This window comes from Lactuca sativa, chromosome 9, assembly GCF_002870075.4.
Source record: "Lactuca sativa cultivar Salinas chromosome 9, Lsat_Salinas_v11, whole genome shotgun sequence".
NCBI classification, from domain to species: domain Eukaryota; kingdom Viridiplantae; phylum Streptophyta; class Magnoliopsida; order Asterales; family Asteraceae; genus Lactuca; species Lactuca sativa.
Window position 1 is genome coordinate 175,523,663 of NC_056631.2, and position 18,913 is coordinate 175,542,575.

General features: G+C 34.1%; 2 protein-coding genes across 5 annotated transcripts; one reads left to right on the forward strand and one right to left on the reverse strand.

Moving 5' to 3' along the window:
* The first annotated feature begins 373 nt into the window (after positions 1-373).
* LOC111916122 (protein SPA1-RELATED 4) lies at positions 374-6,275 on the forward strand. Of its 3 annotated transcripts, none has more exons than XM_023911755.3 (8): positions 376-1,452; positions 1,532-2,265; positions 2,352-2,509; positions 2,739-3,594; positions 4,218-4,364; positions 4,865-5,176; positions 5,573-5,632; positions 5,905-6,275. In XM_023911755.3, exons 2-8 carry the CDS (start codon positions 1,660-1,662, stop codon positions 6,091-6,093), a joined length of 2,328 nt encoding a protein of 775 aa, XP_023767523.1. In that variant the 5' UTR covers positions 376-1,452; positions 1,532-1,659; the 3' UTR covers positions 6,094-6,275. The 3 variants fall into 3 exon arrangements, with proteins under 3 accessions (XP_023767524.1, XP_023767523.1, XP_023767522.1); XM_023911754.3 differs by having other exon boundaries at positions 377-1,452; positions 1,557-2,265; XM_023911756.3 differs by lacking the exons at positions 5,573-5,632; positions 5,905-6,275 and having other exon boundaries at positions 374-1,452; positions 1,557-2,265; positions 4,218-4,410; positions 4,865-5,032.
* A 662-nt stretch (positions 6,276-6,937) lies between these two features.
* Positions 6,938-9,951, reverse strand: LOC111916120 (beta-glucuronosyltransferase GlcAT14A). Of its 2 annotated transcripts, none has more exons than XM_023911752.3 (5): positions 9,763-9,951; positions 8,706-9,385; positions 8,549-8,624; positions 8,354-8,469; positions 6,938-7,500 (listed from the first exon to the last, which is right to left on the reverse strand). In XM_023911752.3, the coding sequence occupies exons 2-5, from the start codon at positions 9,298-9,300 to the stop codon at positions 7,004-7,006; spliced, it is 1,284 nt and encodes a 427-aa protein (XP_023767520.1). In that variant the 5' UTR covers positions 9,301-9,385; positions 9,763-9,951; the 3' UTR covers positions 6,938-7,003. The 2 variants fall into 2 exon arrangements, with proteins under 2 accessions (XP_023767520.1, XP_023767521.1); XM_023911753.3 differs by having other exon boundaries at positions 9,639-9,776.
* Between the last annotated feature and the right edge of the window lie 8,962 nt (positions 9,952-18,913).

Consider the following 18,913-nt stretch of genomic DNA (forward strand, 5'->3'; position numbering starts at 1 on the left):
GGATAAAACTCAATCATTGTGAGATGCCACCTTGACATTCAACGAATTTGAAGTTCAATGACCATTGAACTCTTCAATGGGAAAAATGAAAGTTTTAATTCTTAAATATTTACTATAAATTGCATTATGTAACATTTTATTGAACTTTGTAGAGTTCAATGCATTCTAGAGAGAAAAATATAATAGAGTTGTATGAATTGTAAAATGATAATGTGTCAATCCATTGAACTATATGGAATTCATTGTATGGTGGATGCCACAACAACATGTCTCCACTAAAGGCAATAGTATCAACAAAATGCGTTATTAGCGCCGACATTCATCGCCCTTATTGCCCTGATTAGGGTGAACTATGTTTGGATTCTGCTCTCTAGCAACCACTCGCTTCTGGATATCAATATCAATAATAACTTATAACTTATTGGTGGAAGTTTATTTCCAAAACAATTCTAACGATTAGCTGATTTTCTCATCCACCTATAAACATCATCGGACCGATTTTCTCATCAACATACAAACATCATCGGACCGAATTTGGTAACAATCAAACCCATGTGCTAAAAGATGGGCATACTCGAAGGTCCCTCACAATGTACTTTTCCTATGATTTTGTAAAATCAGTTGTAGTCTAAACAAGATCTTTACTCATCGAAGATTTTCTTTTCCAAGATTAGAAACCGTAAAAGAGAAAGATTTCATGCATCCTCTTCGAACTCATCATCAAAACGATGATAAACTCTTTGAGTTCTCTTGCATTAATTACTTATAACTTGATCTTCTACAAGTCCACTTGCAGTTCACCCAATCGAAATACAACAAGAATGATCAAATCATCTTTATGTCTCTTTTTCTGACACCATGCTTCAGTTCAGCCGACAATCATCGTTCATGAAGGAACTTGGAGCATCAAAGCCATTCGTCGGTTTCCATTGATCATGGTGATTGGTGAAGATCCCTTTCCCTTTTTCAGCATGCTTAATTGTATTGTATTTAATTAGTCCCTAATCAAGTTTTATGTAAGTTAATCACTTGTAATTGGCTTAACTAGCATCTAAATCTTTAATACGATTTTTTATAATCTGATGAAACCCCACCACCAGGATTTCTGGTCATCACACGATTAATGAAATCTTTAAAAGAAATCGATTGGTGAAAAGGTTAGAGGCCATGGAAGTGCCACGTAGGTTGATGTAGAATAAGTGGGTTAGAGACGATGAGTCTTTCTAGGGTTTCATAAAGAAATAATATAATATCACCACCTTCTGTTTTTTATTCAGTTTAAGGAAAAAACAATTGGGTATTTCAGAATCTTGTTGGGGATTTTGTCTTCTATTTTCTTTTTATGGTAACAAAGGGAAGACCACTTTTATAGTTTGAAAAACGATATTGTGTTTTGTGGTTTTGTTTCAAGAAGCTAAAGAAACCTCAAGGGTCTTCCATGGTGATTTAGTGGTATCTTTCTTCTTCCTTTGTTGCACCTAGTTTAAAAACTGATCTTTAATTTTATATACTTAAATAATTATATCCAAAGATTTTCGATATATGGATGTTTTCAGGACAAAAGGGATTTGGTAATTGTTCTAAAGCTTAGAACTTTCTAGAAGATTGTTTATGGAGCTAAAATAAGATGATGATCTTGGTGTGATCTTTAAAAGGTGGATGATAATGGACCACTCATCTGAATTCGGTAATCAGATGTCTAATTTTGATTCTTCAGAAGCTTCAAATAGAAACCCTCACTCAATTCCTTCCGGTACTACTACGGGTCATAACTCCGGAATCATAACCGAAGAACGGAAACAGCGATTCCAGGGTAAGCACAACGGTGTTAACTTAAGAGAATGGATAGACAACCGAAACCGAGTCGTTGATGCCTTTGAATGCTTACATATATTCATACAAATTGTAGAAGTTGTCAATTTGGCACATTCAAAAGGAATTGTTGTTCATAATATTCGCCCTTCTTGCTTTATCATATCTTCGTTAAACCGCGTCTCGTTTATCGAATCCGTAGCTTGCTCTGATTCCGATTCCGATGTTAAGGGATCGTGTTCCTTTTCCGCCCAAAATCCCGTAAATGTCTCGCGTACGGTTTCGGATTTGCAATCGGGTTTGGAGAATTTAGAAGAGGAACGGAATCAGCGATTCCGACCATTCCCGATGAAACAAATGGAAAGTAATTGGTACACGAGCCCGGAAGAGGCAAGTGGTGGTCAAAGCTCTTGTGCTTCTGATGTTTATCGACTCGGGGCTCTTCTCTTTGAGGTTAGTTTGTATTTATGTTCAATTCTAGTATTCAAGTTTTTATGGAAGTTTTTTAACTAACCCGTTGAGGGTATTTTTGTCAATAGTTGTATTGTACGTGTAGCTCGGTTGAAGAGAAGAATGCGACAATGTCTAGTTTGAGACATCGTGTCTTTCCACCTCAATTGCTACTTAAATGGCCAAAAGAAGCTTTATTTTGCCTTTGGTTATTGCATCCCGAGCCAGATAGTAGGCCAAAAATAGAGTGAGTTCCCAAAACCGAAGATTTAAATGCAAGAAATAGCAATGTACTTTCATTAATTTGTTTATTACAACATTCTACTTTCATTTATTTGTAGTTTGAATTGAAACTATAATGCTATAATAGAAAGAAATGAAAGTAGAATGCTATGATAGAAAGGACATTGCTATTTCTTTCATTTAGACTTAAATTGGATGATTTTGTGCTGATATTTTCTTATGTATGCGATCAGTGAAGTATTACAAAGTGAGTTTCTTAATGGACTTAAAGACAACTTAGATGAACGTGTAGCAGAAATAGAACTAAAAGAACGAATCGAAGAACAGGAGTTATTGCTAGAATTTCTTTCGATGATGCAAAAACGCAAGCAAGAAGCTGCAAATTCAATGCGAAGCACTGTTTCCGTTTTAACTTCAGATTTGCAAGAAGTTGTGAAATTGCAATCATCAATCAACATAAAACTAGAATCAAATTTGAATCATCGATCTATAAACGATGATGATCCCGCAAACCCAGAATCAAGAAAACGCATCAGAACAATAACTCACGAAGACGAGTATCAGACATCTGAAAATCGAGGAAATTTGATCTCTAAAACCCCTCGATTGATGAGAAACTTAAGGAAGCTTGAATCCGCTTACTTTTTGACCAGGCGCAGGGCGATTAAACAAGAAATTAAACCAATTAGCATCGATTGTAAAGAATCGATTGTTTCGGCTAATGATTTCTCATCAAGAGATCGGATTGTGGGTAGGCAAAATCGATGGATGAATTCGTTCTTGGATGGATTGTGCAAGTATTTATCTTTTAGTAAATTGAAAGTCAAAGCCGATTTGAAACAAGCAGATCTCTTGAGTTTTTCGAACCTTGTGTGTTCTTTGAGTTTTGATCGCGATGGAGACTTTTTTGCAACAGCTGGTGTGAATAAGAAGATTAAAGTTTTTGAATATGATTCGATCTTGAATGGGAATCGTGACATTAATTACCCTGTTGCTGAAATGGGAAGTAACTCGAAGCTTAGCAGTATATGTTGGAATCGATATATTAAAGGGCAGATTGCTTCCAGTAATTTCGAAGGTGTAGTACAGGTACCTTACACTTTCAATTTTTTTTTTATTTTAAAAAAGAGTAAATTACATGAATGGTCCTTGTGGTTTGGAGTAATTTGCATGTTTGGTCCCTAACTAATTTTTTAACTCAAAAGGTCCCTACTGTTTGTTTTTGTTACGCGCTGGGTCCTTACTGTTTGTTTTTGTTACACGTTTGATCCTTATCTTACCTAAAAATATTATTATTTAAATAAGAAAAAATGGTGAGGTAGGTAAGGTAAGGTGAGGGGGTGGGATTAAGGGTGTGTTTATTTAAATAAATCAAAAAATCAAGGGAAAAATTGTCTTTTTAGGTAAGACAGAGACCAATCATGTAACAAAAACAACCAGTAGGGACCTTCCGAGTTAAAAAAAAATAAGTTAAGGACCAAACGCATAAATTACCCTAAACCATAGGGACTAATTGTGTAATTTACTCTTTAAAAAACCTTAGCAAATATACAATTGTACTTTTTTTTTTCTTTATTAGAGTGTTATATTATGAAACATTTAAAATTGTTTTGTATATGGATGACATTGCAATAACTCCGTAGATTTTTCCGAATACAATAAATAAGTAAATGAAAATATGTTGTTGTATTTGCTAATTTGGAACATTTTAGGTATGGGATGTTACACGAAATCAAGTATTTACAGAAATGCGAGAGCATGAGAGTCGTGCATGGTCCGTGGACTTCTCCTCAGCGGATCCCACCCTGCTAGCAAGTGGAAGTGATGACGGCTCCATTAAGCTCTGGAATATCAATCAGGCAATTCTATACTTGCACTTGGTGGATGTCCGCTTTCAAACTAAACGTACTACAATTATCAAATTATCAATGCAAACCACATTTTTATACAGAACTGGACAAACTTTTTAGGTCTATTTTCAATAACGAAAACTAGAAGGGTATTCACGTCTTTTGTGCGAAATTTTCATTTTGAAAAGGCAATGCAATTTTTTTTTCTTTTTGAAAAAGCCTCTTCCCTAGGGAGCTTCTCCACTCTAAGATTTTCAATCTTGTAAACTTATAAGTTAAATAAGTTGATGAAATAGCTCTATAGTTTTGGAGTTTTCTTGTGCTCTTTTTGATTGATGAGTTGGCGCTTACATATCACGAAAAGCTCTCTTATGGCGGATGCTCCTATGCATGCCAAAAGCTGTTTGTCATGTCATATCATATCATATCATGGGTAACATATGGGGTGTACTATCTAGATTACGATGTAGATGATGCATGTATACTAAGTTTTTTTCTTACATGTGTAGGGAGTAAGTGTCGGGACCATTAAGACAAAGGCAAATGTTTGTTGTGTTCAATTCCCTCCGGATTCAGGGAACTCACTAGCATTTGGATCAGCGGATCATAGAATGTATTACTATGATCTTAGGAATACAAGTAGACCCCTTTGCACGTTTGTTGGACACGATAAAACTGTTAGTTATGTTAAGTTTATAGACTCCGGAACTCTTGTATCATCATCAACCGATAACACTTTGAAGCTTTGGGATTTGTCTGAGTGTTCTTCCCATGTTGTCGACTCTCCGCTTCAATCGTTCACGGGTCATGTGAATGTAAAGGTTAGTTTTTTTTTATTGTTTTTACCAATGAAACTCTTTTTATAGTAGAGGGGTCTTAATGAAACATTTTTATAGGGCGTGAAAGGAACTTCTTGTGTTCACCAATGAAACTTTTTTATAGTTGAGGGGTCTAAATAAAACTTTTTCATAGTTAAAGGGATCTGAATTGAACTTCTTATTAGCATGTAGTAAAGAATATGAAACTTTTTTTAGTTGAGGGTCAGATTGAACCTTCCTACAATAGTGGGGAGTGAATTTTGGTTTTTGAGGCTCCTCAACTATTAAAAAGTTTCATTTAGGCCCCTCAACTAATATAAAGTTCAAGAGTCGATTTTTTACCACCAAACATATACTAAATCAAGGGTATTTTCATCGATTTTGGTTTTTTCTTTCCAGAACTTTGTCGGTTTATCTGTATCCGAGGGTTACATCGCAACCGGTTCAGAAACAAACGAGGTACTTTCCAAGTTTTAGTTTTTCTTAAAAAATAAAATAAATAAATAAAACTAATCATACTCTTATTTCCAACCATTTGTCCACCACGTGACTTGAATTCTTAACCAACTAGCTGATGGACACCTTTCTAACATACCTGATACCACTAGGCCAGAGACCCGATGGTTCCAAGTTTTAATTGATACCCTAAATACCCTTTTTGGATTTGGCCCTATTTGTCTTTTAAGTTTTTCTTAGATTGAATGTTGATATTATTCTAAAACATGTGACAGGTTTTCATCTACCACAAAGCTTTCCCTATGCATGCATTTTCATACAAATTTAACACAATAGATCCAATTTCTGGTGATGAAGTGGATGACAATGAACAATTTGTGTCATCTGTTTGTTGGCGAAATCAATCTTCGGTTTTGGTTGCTGCAAACTCCATGGGAGATATCAAGCTCTTAGAGATGATTTAGTTTTACATGTAGAATTGTACATATAGACAAAAATTCGGGACAATTTTTGCTATTTTAGAGGACGATTATGGTAGATAAGAATTAGTATTTCGTTGGATTTAAATTTTAAATTTACAAGCAGTTATGTATTCCATTTGTAAATTTATAATGCTTAATATTGTATAAATCATAAAATTCGTAGATATTATAAATTGTCTTTAAGGCCATTGCCAAACCCTATTGTCATTTTCTCTATACAAAAAATGAAACAAATAATGATTCGTCAAATCCCAACAACTTTAAACATAATTTTCAAAGTACTTTTTATAGTAACCTATTTAGATTTTCTAAAATACCAAGTAATTTGTATATAAATAAATCAAATTAAATATCATCAAAGCAAACATTTTATTAAAGATTTCAAAAAAAAAAAAAAAAAAAAAAAAACTTATAAGCAAGCATCATTAAAAAAATACTTAAAATTATAAATATATTTCAAACAATTATTACATTTCACATTCAACTATACAACTAAAGTAATTAGATATATAAAAGCTCACTTAAAACAATTAAAATACACTAAATTAATAATGTCTACTAGATCTATAAAACTCGACATTCACTACACACAATAAATCTCAAATGTTGTCTAAGCATATTGATACCATGACACGAATGTAACAAAAAGTGATCACGAGTCGATATTGGGCTTGTTGACCGTGTGTGTTTGTGTGTGTGTGTATATATATATATATATATATATATATATATATATATATATATATATATATATATATATATATATATATATATATATATATATATATATATTCACAAATGACCAACACCCAAAAATGCTATAAGATACGATCAAAACTATGTCAATTGACTCATCAAAATATTCTATCTCAAAAAATCAAAATATATAAACCTATCGACATTGATTTCCATTTTTAGCTGATTTAATCAACTTGTTTATAAGCCTCTTAAGCCGTTTAGCCCCGGGTCCAGGCTTGACCCGTGTGACTTTCCCAACTTTAGAACAATTCGGTTCACCTTTGCACCATCCACCCGGAGTAAAGCTCCCATTGGTTCTATTTAACAACTCATTATCAATTGTATCAAGAACAAGGGTATCTTGGTCAAATTTACGTGCAAATGCGGCCCCACTATTGAGCATATTAGACGTGTCATTCGTATTGAGGACATGTGGATGTTGTTTTGGAGGGTTGTCCCATGATATGAAGTGCATATCGTGGTTAATGACTGTGGGAATGAATTCGGGTACATTGCATATTACGGTTTGGAAGTAGCCTTCGGGTGAGGAGACAAAGTTTGTGTAGTACATGAGCATTGTTCTTGGAAGATTGTCCCATCCCCATATGCAATATTCTACAAATGGACGCGATAAAACCATCCATGCGGATCCTACAAAAAAAAAAGATTAACAGTTGATTTTAAACATAAAGTGGTTAATCGATTCCATTCCATCTGACAAAACAAAATTCTTTTTTCTTTCCAGTGGAATGAATCATCTTATTTGAGAACGAATAGAATGGTCAGTCCATTCTAATGAAAAAAGTTCTTTGTTTTGGCTAGGAACGAACGACTAATTTTCATTCCTTAGGGGTGTTTTATTTTTCATACAAAATTGTAATATTACCCATTTCCACAAAAAATTTATTATCTGAATAAAATTTAGTTATTATCATACAATACAATGAGTAAGATGACAAACGGGCAACAAACATATTTGTATCTATGAGTGTCAAAAAAAAAGCCCCAACCTAATTAACCCGAATAAGATAAATAGAGTTAGGTTTAATAGGGTCTAAAATTGAAATCAGGTTAACCTAAATAACCCGATTAATACCCTGGCATATTGGCATTATAAGCTTTACCGTTTGTACCGTACAACCCTTTTAAGCTATACCCTTCTTCATGTATGTTGTAGGTTAAAAATCGTGAATCCTCTACTTTATTCTTTGCTAAATACGTTAATGGGAAATAAAAGCATGTTGAGTAAATAGATTTTGAGAAAATAACGACACTTCGAGCTTTAAAAGGAATAATCAAACGATCCGAAATTTTGTGTGATGCCTATTAGATTAGCGAATTCATTGTGATTCCATAGTTTTGACTTCCGAATTTCCATAAATATATTAGCCAACAAATTACAGTATTTTGGACACAAAAATCGAAATACAATGGTTTTCAACTTTTCATTCAAATTTCCATAAAGAATGATATTCATTTGCTTAATGATTGAAACAAAACTAACCTGTAAACAATTTAAACGCAGTTGGTAGAGGCCTATTTGGTTGCACCCAAAAAATATCAGACTTCTTATTCTCATATAATCCAGGATCAATCATCAATGGCATCGCTCTTTGATCCCTGCATATAAAAACATAAAATTCAATTTCTAAATAATTTCATATTTAAATTTCGTGTCTTCAAGTCCCAAAAAGCTTACTCCTTCCACCCCAATTGACCAGTATGCTCAACAAAATTCCAGTCTCGTTTTATACCACGAAACACAGAAAGAAGATCTGCATACAAATTCAAGAATCAAAATCTCATTTTCACATAAAAATTGAAGCTTTCTTTTTCGTTGATTACTGTTTACTAACCATCTTGAGTGACTAGAGGATAATCGGATGCACTGAGGTTTATAAACCAATCCCAATCTTGATTCCTTTTAAGAAGAATCGCACATGCGTGAAGAGTATTCGACACCATTGTTGGACCTCTATAAGTTACCATATTCGCTTTTTTGATCACATAAACATTCCCAATTTCAGCAAACATGGGATCTTTTTCAACTCGTGACGCGAGCTCGATTCTCTCGTTGGGTTCCGATTCAAGATCAAGATGAAGAACGTAATGATTCCATGGATGATATAAAGCTCTAAGTGTTCTCCATAGTTTATTCAAATCCCCTTTTGATCCAGAAATTAAATAAGCAAATCGAGGTGTGGAAGGAAGAGAAGATGATACAGGAGGCGATTTGAATTTATCTTCGGCGAAATGTGGAGTTGTTGATTGATTTGGGGAAATACGAGAGTTGAATATTGGGAAATATGAATTCAATTTGTACAATGGTGGAAGAAGACCCATGTTGAAACAGGTCGCTAATAGGAATAAGGATACAATCGATGTTATTGCCAGAGGGAATGCCCATCGTTTTTCTGTATGAAATGACTTGATTTCTTTTAATCGTAGCATGATCTGTCGATTTATTTGTTGGATCTTGATCGGAAAATTCAAGAGCCTGTAAGTTTCAGAAGATCTTCAGACATTGATTGTGACACTGTTGAACAAAAAAAAAAAGAGGAAAATTAGTTTTTCATTGTTCGTGTTTCCATGCGTAAATTCGATTGAAATCGAATCAAACCAGATCACAGATCGAAAACAGAATCAAATTACATCAAATCAAATCACACACCCATATGAACAAAATGTCAATATTCACAGAACTAATTCAGAATCTTCAAACGAGATTACATTTTCGACAAGAACAAATCGCATCTTAAAATCCAGAGAATTAGGAAAAAGAGACATACCCAGAAACATACGCATCGAATTTCAACGCATACAGATTGAATCACAACAAAACAACAAAAATGATCGCATACCCATTACAAACGAATCAAAATCGAATAAAAATAATTTCATGAAATTGATCACCTTGTTTGAATCTGACTCTGAGCATCCACGTTGAAAGGAATAATAGGGAAAAGTTATAGCAGTGAAGAAAGAATTGGTGGGAGACCGAAGAACAAAACAAAGTGGTCGTCGATTTGATTCGTATTATTTTTTTATTTTCGTTGAATCTTCATGTTACTGTTTTGTTGGGAAGATAACAGATTAGTGTTATGGTTAAATGCTGCTTAAATCGACACGACATCATAAAATTAGACGGCTGTTTTGTTGCAATAACAAGTATTTATTATTTATTATTATTTAATTACTAAAAAAATAAAAAGTAATTGTTATACAATTCATTTTATTTGAATCAAGATCTATAGCCTTAATTGAAAATTGGAAATAATTATCAATTTGATTAAGTATACGATTTGACTTATAGTGTAATTATTTATGGAGTGGGGCCATATAAAGAGTGACATGTGTCCTGCCGTTGAGAGTCTAACACGTTAAAACGGAAAAAATATGTTAAGATTTTTTCATGGAGACCATTTAAAAAAACGCGATGACTATGAGACTAAAGTGTCCATTATACCAAAAATATATGGACATGCATCTAGATAAGTATGATGTAACATAGAAAAATAAAAAATAGCTATAGAATGATTGGAAATTTTATCGTTGGTTATAATTATTGTAGGAAGAAAAATATTTAATAACTAAATGTTTAATTAGTTTTAGAATGTGCAAAAATTAGAGAGACCGAATTGTAATTTTTCACTTTATGTTCAATTTGATGGTGAAATTGTCATCTCACATCACTTGGTGTGGTTAAAGAAGAATATACCACATCTTTACTTTTTGGTTGCTATCACGAAGAAGCTTAAGAGTTAAGACCCATGATCGATTGCAATTATGTGAGGTCACCTATAAATCCCGATGTGTTTTTGCAAAATCTAATGGACTCACATAGCCACCTATTTTTGGATTTAATTTCCCATTAGACCAAACCAAGTGGAGTGCGCTAGTTGCTCACCTTGGACACACATCGTCGCCTACACCGCCCTCGGCACACACCAAGGGGGCTCGCCTTCGTACTCTCATGGGTGGAGTAGCGTAGAGAGAGATGGATGTTTGCAGCTTTTTGACCGAATTTGATATCAATTGAAGTCTATTTAACCAAATTTTTTTCAAAAAAGATTCTCTTATATATATATATATATATATATATATATATATATATATATATATATATATATATATATATATATATATATATATATATATATATTTTTGTATAAAAAAACAAATCAATTTTTTTTAAACCACTATAAATACATTTTCAATCTTTCTCTATTTTAAACAAACTCTCAATTCTTTCTCTCGTATCTCTATTTTCAAATTTCATCATGTCTTTCTCAAAACAAACAACCACCCCACGAAGGAAGAAAAATTCTTCAAAATCCGACAACTCGCATTCACTAAACCCTACATCACCAAATCTTTTCACTAAACCCTGCATCACCGATACCTTATAAACCTTCGTATGATCAATCACTTTACTCTCCAACAAATTACCATTTTGTTAGCATGGCTCCAAATATGTTTCAATATTCTCAATACATACCAATTCCACAACATAACATTTTCCAAACCCAAAATAGTTTTCAATACCAAAACACCACCCAAATCGAATTTAACCCATTTAAGACGTTTGTCGAAACCTAATTTGCTTCACAACCAAATTTCCAAAGCCAACCGCGACGCCTACTCGATTAAGATACCGATTCTTCCGACGAAGGTTCCATTCCACTAGCAGAACCAAAAAAGGAGCCCATCTCATAACAAAAAGAAAAAGGAATGGTCCCAGCTCAAGGTTGGATCGCCATAGAAGAGAAGATGTTAGCAAAAGCTTGGCTTGACATATAGAAGATTCGACAAGAGGCGATAACCAAGATGGAAAAACTTTCAAGTAAAGAGTTTGGAAAAGTTTTTGTAATCGGATGGGAAAATAGTATCGCTCATATGAGCAAATTTATTCCAAATGGAGGTCGGCCAATGTGACAATCGAAAATTTTTGGAACAAGCAAGGTCTAAATTGTAACCGTGTATAAGTGAATCCACAACATAACTTTGTTGCAATAAAACTTTGAAAACCAAAAGGACATTATTTGTATAAGTAAATATATATGTTTTGAAAATCGTACTTGTAAGGAGCCTTTGAAAAGTCAGCAAGTTAGAACCAATCATAAATTACACTTTGCTTTAGAGATTTCGGCGTAGTACCCCACCAAACAAGTGATTTCGGTTGGCACTAGGACCGAAATCACAAGTGATTTCGGTTGGAACATAGACCGAAATCACATGTGATTCGGGTTGGTGCGTGGGCCGAAATCACTTGGGATTTTGGTAGTTTTAGGGTGATTTTAGTGGGAATAAAGATAAAAAGAGTTTGACTTTATGACTTGATGCTTCACCATTTTCCCATGCAAAATAATACCTAGCAAATATCAATGTTATTAACCAACAATTAACTAGGCAAACATCATATCATTCCTTCCCTCCTTAACTACAGCAGAACACACCCACAAACCCCCACCCATTCCATTTTCTCTAAAGTTACTCCATTCTCTCTCAAGAAGCAAGCCAAAAATCTTCCAAGTTCAAATCCTTCAAGTTTATTCTTAGAGTTTTGGATAATATCATTTCCACAGTTGTTCATCAACCTCATTCAAGTGTTTAGGCTTGGAGATCTTCACACCATCTCTTCAAACAACCCACAACCACACTCAAGGTGAGTTCATACCCCCACATTTTCGAGTTTTTCATGTTTTTAGGGGGAATACAAGTAAAGTTAACTTTTTAACATCAACATTTGCATGATCTATTACTATGTGAAAATAAAACATTATTTGCATGAGATATGGTTATCATTGGCTTTTATAAAAATATTTGTGATATATTAATTTTTGAAATGCAAAACTAACAAAAACAAAACATAATCTATGTTATAAAATCATAAGAACATTATGATTGTAAAACTACATGGTTTTTGAGGCTTTTTACCAAAATATAGCTTTTCTAACAAAAAGGAGTACATTCTAATTATTTCACTATTTTGTGGGTTACAACCCAAAAATATGATGTTTGACCTTACATTTTGAAACTAGACAATATAATTACTATGTATTTATATGGAGGATTATATAAATGTTTTTTATAACAAACATGATAAACTATAATTGGTATAGTTTGGGAATCACAAACACCACATTTTCATTTCGGAAGAAACATATAATTATTTAAAGGTATAACTATTTCATCTACAAGAAGAAGGGGTTTCTATTCACGTAAATCGGTTGATACTGGTTGTGAGACATTTGGCTTCATCATACCTACCAGAGGACACATTAAGTCCTGCATTATAACCAAAGTCTCTTGTAGGGAGAGCGTGACACTTGTGTATAGATCTATATGAGATTGACAACCCCGCACCTCATCTGTTAGCTACAGTTAGACCGGCTAGTCTAGGGTGACAAATTTCATAACAGTTCCGATGCCTGAAGAATGTCGTAGCAGGCCAACTAGTCGCATTTGTATGGTTATAATAACTCACATAGGGTATTAACAAAACATTTGATTTATGGGATAACACACATTCAATTAGTTTTATATAAAGATAAAACTTCATAACACCATTTTTCAGTCCAACATTACTTACATTTTTAGTCTTGGGAATTAAGACTTACATCTCATTTTTAAAGAAAATATTGGATTTTCTGGAAGTATACATTATCATTTTACATGAAACATTTACAAAATCCTTCTCATACAAAATGCTTATGAACTCACCAACTTAATTGTTGACACTTTTCAAAATCACTTGTATTCTTAGGAAACCAGTAAACAGGTAACCACAAGAGTTTTTGGTGGATGGGACTTCGTCGCATCACGTATTTACTTTTGTCATATGCATTGGATATCATGTAAACAATGTTTTGAGCACAATGTAAACTTATTAAATATTCAATACAATGGTTGTAATGCTTTGATTGCTACTATTCAATTGTTATGACAGTGTACAATGACGTCATCTGCCCCCGAACGTTTCCGCCGTTCTGGTCCAGGGGTGTGACAGCCAACAAAAACTCCATGGAGTTTAATGTCATTTATATGAATACCTTCCGAAATCGACAAAGTGGTGCCAATGAAGCGGGCTATAGTGCAAATGCCCATGCCATTTACCAAGCAAAATATAACAAACCTTTTGCAAATGAGTCTTTTTGGCTAGTTATGCACAAAAAATCAAAATGGCTTTATCTTAAATCGGCGGAAGATTTTACGGGTGCAATTTCAAGAAAAACAAATTGTCTGAGACAAACCATAGCCAATCTTCTGATGGCCATATCGGATTTTACCTCAACAATACGGACCCATACAAAGTGTCACCTCGTCCTATGGGTCGCGATAAAGAAAAAAGAGAAGCTCAAAATTGTTAGTTCATCTAGTGACGTTGACGCCGCAAGCGATCAACTTCAAATGTGGGACGCCAAAATCAACAATAATTTTGGAGAGGGATGAAATCATACAAAAAACAAAAGTGCTAAAACTATTCTTGCAAGATGATAGTAGGTTGTCAAAGACGACTTGTAGGATTATGGACAATACGAAGGCAGATATTGCCCAAAATTTTAATTGGGATAAGAATGTTCGAAGTTATTTATTTAGTTTAAGTTAAGTCATTTATGTTTTAAGTATAGTATTAACTTTGTTAGAAAATTAGGGTATAGAATTACTTTGATCAATGAGAGTTGTGAAACACTTTTAGATTAAAGCATTTCGAGGGTATACTCAAAAATCTCTAATCGGATAAAAATCACTGTTTTCTAGAATGGAGAATGAAGAAGATGTTATGAAGATCTGTACTTAAGAAAATTTCAAACTTAATCATTTAACAGGAACTAACTTCCTGTCTTAAAACTGTCATACGGTAGTTACAGGAAAACAATTTCATGTCCAAAAAACTGTCACATTACCTGTCACAAACTAATACAAAAAGGGTCTATAACCAGGGTCACAAAACCAAGTTTATTCCAAAAAACCAGATTTCTAAGACATTTTTTTATATAGCAACATAAGACATAAAAAATTTCCACGCTGACATAAAAACGGGTCTATAACCAGCTCGACCCCAACCAGGGGCTCTGCCCCTTAGACCCCGCTCCCGGGGGCGCTGCCCACGAATCCTCGTCAGTTTAGAGGCTTCGCCCTAAATAGCAGTATACTTTTAACAAAGACAAAATTAAACAAATGTGCATTACGCACCATACTAATTTGTTCAATAATTATCAAAGTAACATTGATCAATACACTTAAATAATGTTAGTGATATAAAATCACCAACAAAGTTTAACTATAAATATTTTATGTTTTAACTTAAGTTTTAAGTCAATTATCTTATAAGTCAAGTATTTTTAATATTATTATGTTTGTGTTTTTAGAAACTAGTAGTTGTTAAAAATTAATATCCGTTTAAAATATTAATATTTGCTTAAAATTTTAATATTTTTTTAACAAAATAAGTATTTGTTAAAAAAAATTAATATTTGTTTAAAAAATAATATTTTTTAACAAAATAGATATTTGTTTACAAATTAATAGTTGTTAAAAAATTAAACAAAAAAAACCACCACTCCCTCAAACCTTAAAGGAGTGGTAGGCCAGAGAAGAAGCAAGCTTATGATTGGTTTGCTCGTAATGAGTGAGATGCTCTTACCAAAGCCACTCATAATCCCCACAAAGGGAATGACATTTCGACTATCACTTGAAAGCTCTCTTTGTTGGAACTATCTATCTGTTTGACGGGGGTGGAATAACATATTTTATAGGAAATAGCTCATTAATATAGAGGAAAACTCATTTGTTATCATTGAAGATATGTATACGAGGCTATTAGGGTTCAATTTTAAGTCCTTTATGAATGTTGCTAAAATGAGTGCAGTCATGGCCATGTCATTGCTACTTAGGGCCCTTATGCCTCGATGGTATGATGATGGTAGCCTACTATTTTGTTATGATTAACCTTTTATCTCATAGTTTGTCTTCATTAAAGAAGAATAATGTCTATCTACTAGTCATGGATATATGTTGGTACAATGTTGATTTTTGAGCAAGATCGTGGTTTGTGGGTCTTTGTTAAAGCATAAAAGAGTCCTACGTTCATATATACTTAGGCGGTGTTTGGATTAGCTTATTAGCTTATTTGTGGTGGGAATAAACAATAAGCAATAAGCAAAGGGGGAGATGCTTACTAAAATTAGCTTATTTAGGGGGCGTTTGGATAGGAAAAACAGAGGGTGCTTATTGCTTATTCCCACCATAATAAGCTAAGTTTAAGTGTTTGGATAAAATCCTTAAAAATCAGCTTATTGTGTTAGGAATAAGTGAAATAAGCTAATTTTAATAAGCATCTCCTCCTTGCTTATTGCCTATTACTTATTCCCACCACAAATAAGCTAATAAGCAATAAGCTAATCCAAACACCCCTTAGCTTATTCCTAACACAATAAGCTTATTTTTAATGATTTTATCCAAAGACTTAAACTTAGCTTATTGTGGTGGGAATAAACAATAAGCAATAAGCACCCTCTTTTTTTCTATCTAAACACCCCCTTATTCTTTAATTTATAAATTTGTATAGACACTAACAAAAATGACGAGTTAATTGTTGAGAACTAAATGTAATGTTAAAAATTAAACAAGTATACATGTTGCAATGGTTACAACATAAAGTGGCAATTAGAAAAACAATAGGTCTGACAATAGATTTTGTTAGGTTCAATTATCAAAGGGGCTAGAGACATCTTTCTTAAAGGGTGGTCAAATTGTATATTGATTACTTACATCTCGTTACATAATTCATACTATACCTAATACTATATTAGATAACTACCGATTAAGGATAACATTTATCTATGTGTAAGTCAAATATTCCCCATGTTTAGATCCATAAGCATCTTGATGGGTTTTGATATATAAAATAGAGTGTTTTTCATAAAAATCGCAAAGGAAGCTTTATAACAATAACTAGTTTATTTTAGAGCATTTTAAAACAAAACCATTAAGGATCATTTTGTTAGATTAAGGTGTCTAAGATCTTAATTACTTAAGTTTTTCACATAATGTTCGTTAAATTTATTATCTGTGCCTGTTTTATTTGATTGTGTGTTTTATAACAATGTAAGCTCTATTACCGGGTTTAGATTTTGTAACATCCTGACTTCCAGGTATGCGATTTATTCCTTAAAAAGGCAAATTCCCCTTGGAACTCGTCGGGTTGATGGCCTTAACTCGACATGTTGAAGACTTTTGGGCCGTGCATATTTTTGGACCAACTCGACGAGTTGGTGAGGGAAAAATTGACGAGTTGGTGGCTGATTAAGAAACCCTAATTTTTAGGGTGTTGCACCATATTTAAAGGCTTTAATTCCTATTGATGGCCTCCCTAATCACTTCCTCTGCCCAGAAACCCTAGAATTTGTGCATCTTACCCCAAGTTGAGTGTGTGAGCTTAAAAGTTGCTTCTTTTGGTCTCATTTTAAAAGAGCTTGAAGTTGGTGATGCCTAGCTTGAAGGGGGAAGCTATAGATCCATAATGTCCTTGAGTTTAGCTACTCTTTTGAGGTAAAAAGTCGAAAGCCTACTCATCTATTTGCTTAGATCTCTTCTTTGGAAGTTTATTGTCGTATTTGACTCATTTTTGGATTGTTCATGGGGTTGAGTATTTCATGAAGTTATCACTTTATATTTGGACGTTTGATGGCCTCTTTTGGCTTAAAGTTGCTAACTTTATCGATTTCTAGGCCCCCTTCATGCTTACAATCCCTTATTACGATTTCCTTGAGAGTTAGAGCCTCTTGGGGTATGCATGAACGTAAAGTTGGCAACTTTACACGACTTTCCAGCTCGTGGGTGCTAGATCTACATCTTGAAGTCTTGGACTAGAAGAAAAAGGACTGAATGTGTAATAGGGTAATACTCGGTGAGTTTTCCTGCCAACTCGGCGAGTTGGCTGGGGTTTTTCTCGTCTCTCTGAGTGTTAAAGGAACTCGATGAGTTGACAGGTGCACTCAACGAGTTGGGTGAACATGGACTGTTGACCTTGACCTTTGACTTTGAATTCGACCATGGTTGACCAAGTTGGACCTTTGAGGGCATTTTGGGTATTTTGAGGTTTTGATGGGTTGGTCATGATGGTTGTAGGCTTTGAGTCAGGAGCTGAGATTCGGAGTTAGATTTTATCAGTCCAGCTGCTTGTGAGGTGAGTTTTCCTCACTGTACTTTCAAGTCGAAGTAACAAAGGCCGTCCCACTGGTTTGATAACCTGATATTGTGGATATGCTCAGTATAATATAGATATGCATGCTAGTCTTGTATGTAGTCTGGTAGATTTGTAGGAATATTTGCGATACTGATTGTTTATCTGTTTATGATATTATCTGTTATATCTCGACATATTGTGTGGGTTGGATTGAGGTTGTACTGCTCCGTGTTGTAGCTAACAAACCCTAGAGTATGCCAGTTATGGGCTGAGGGCCAGGGAGGGCATGCCATACTCATACTAAGGACTCATAAGCATTCTAGATACAAGCTGAGGGTCGGGAAGGGCATGCCATACTCGTACTGAGGGCTTAGCGGTATTCAGTCCAAGGACTGAACAGGCTGGGGAGCAAACCAGACATAAGCTGTGGGCCGAGGGCAATCCATGCTTATGTTGTGGACTCAGGGGTAATCCAGTATGTTAAGTTGTGGACCCATTGCATGTTGTTATTATATTTTGTGCTACTTGTTATGTAATTATATTTTGGGAGAACTCACTAAGCTTTGGGCTTATAGTTTTGGATTATGTTTCAGGTACCTCAGAGGATCGCGAGAAGGCGAAGGCAATGGCCTCAAATCAATGTGTTGAAGACTTTTGGGTCGTGCATATTTTTGGACCAACTCGACGAGTTGGTGAGGGAAAACTCGACGAGTTGGTGGCTGATTAAACCCTAATTTTTATGGTGTTTCACCCTATTTAAAGTCCTTAAGTTGTAACAACCCAATTTTTCAAAAGAAAATTTTCATTTTTAAATAGTCAAAAACATTTCCAATAAGCCATAAAATCTAGAGTACATTTGTTTTCGAATTCATA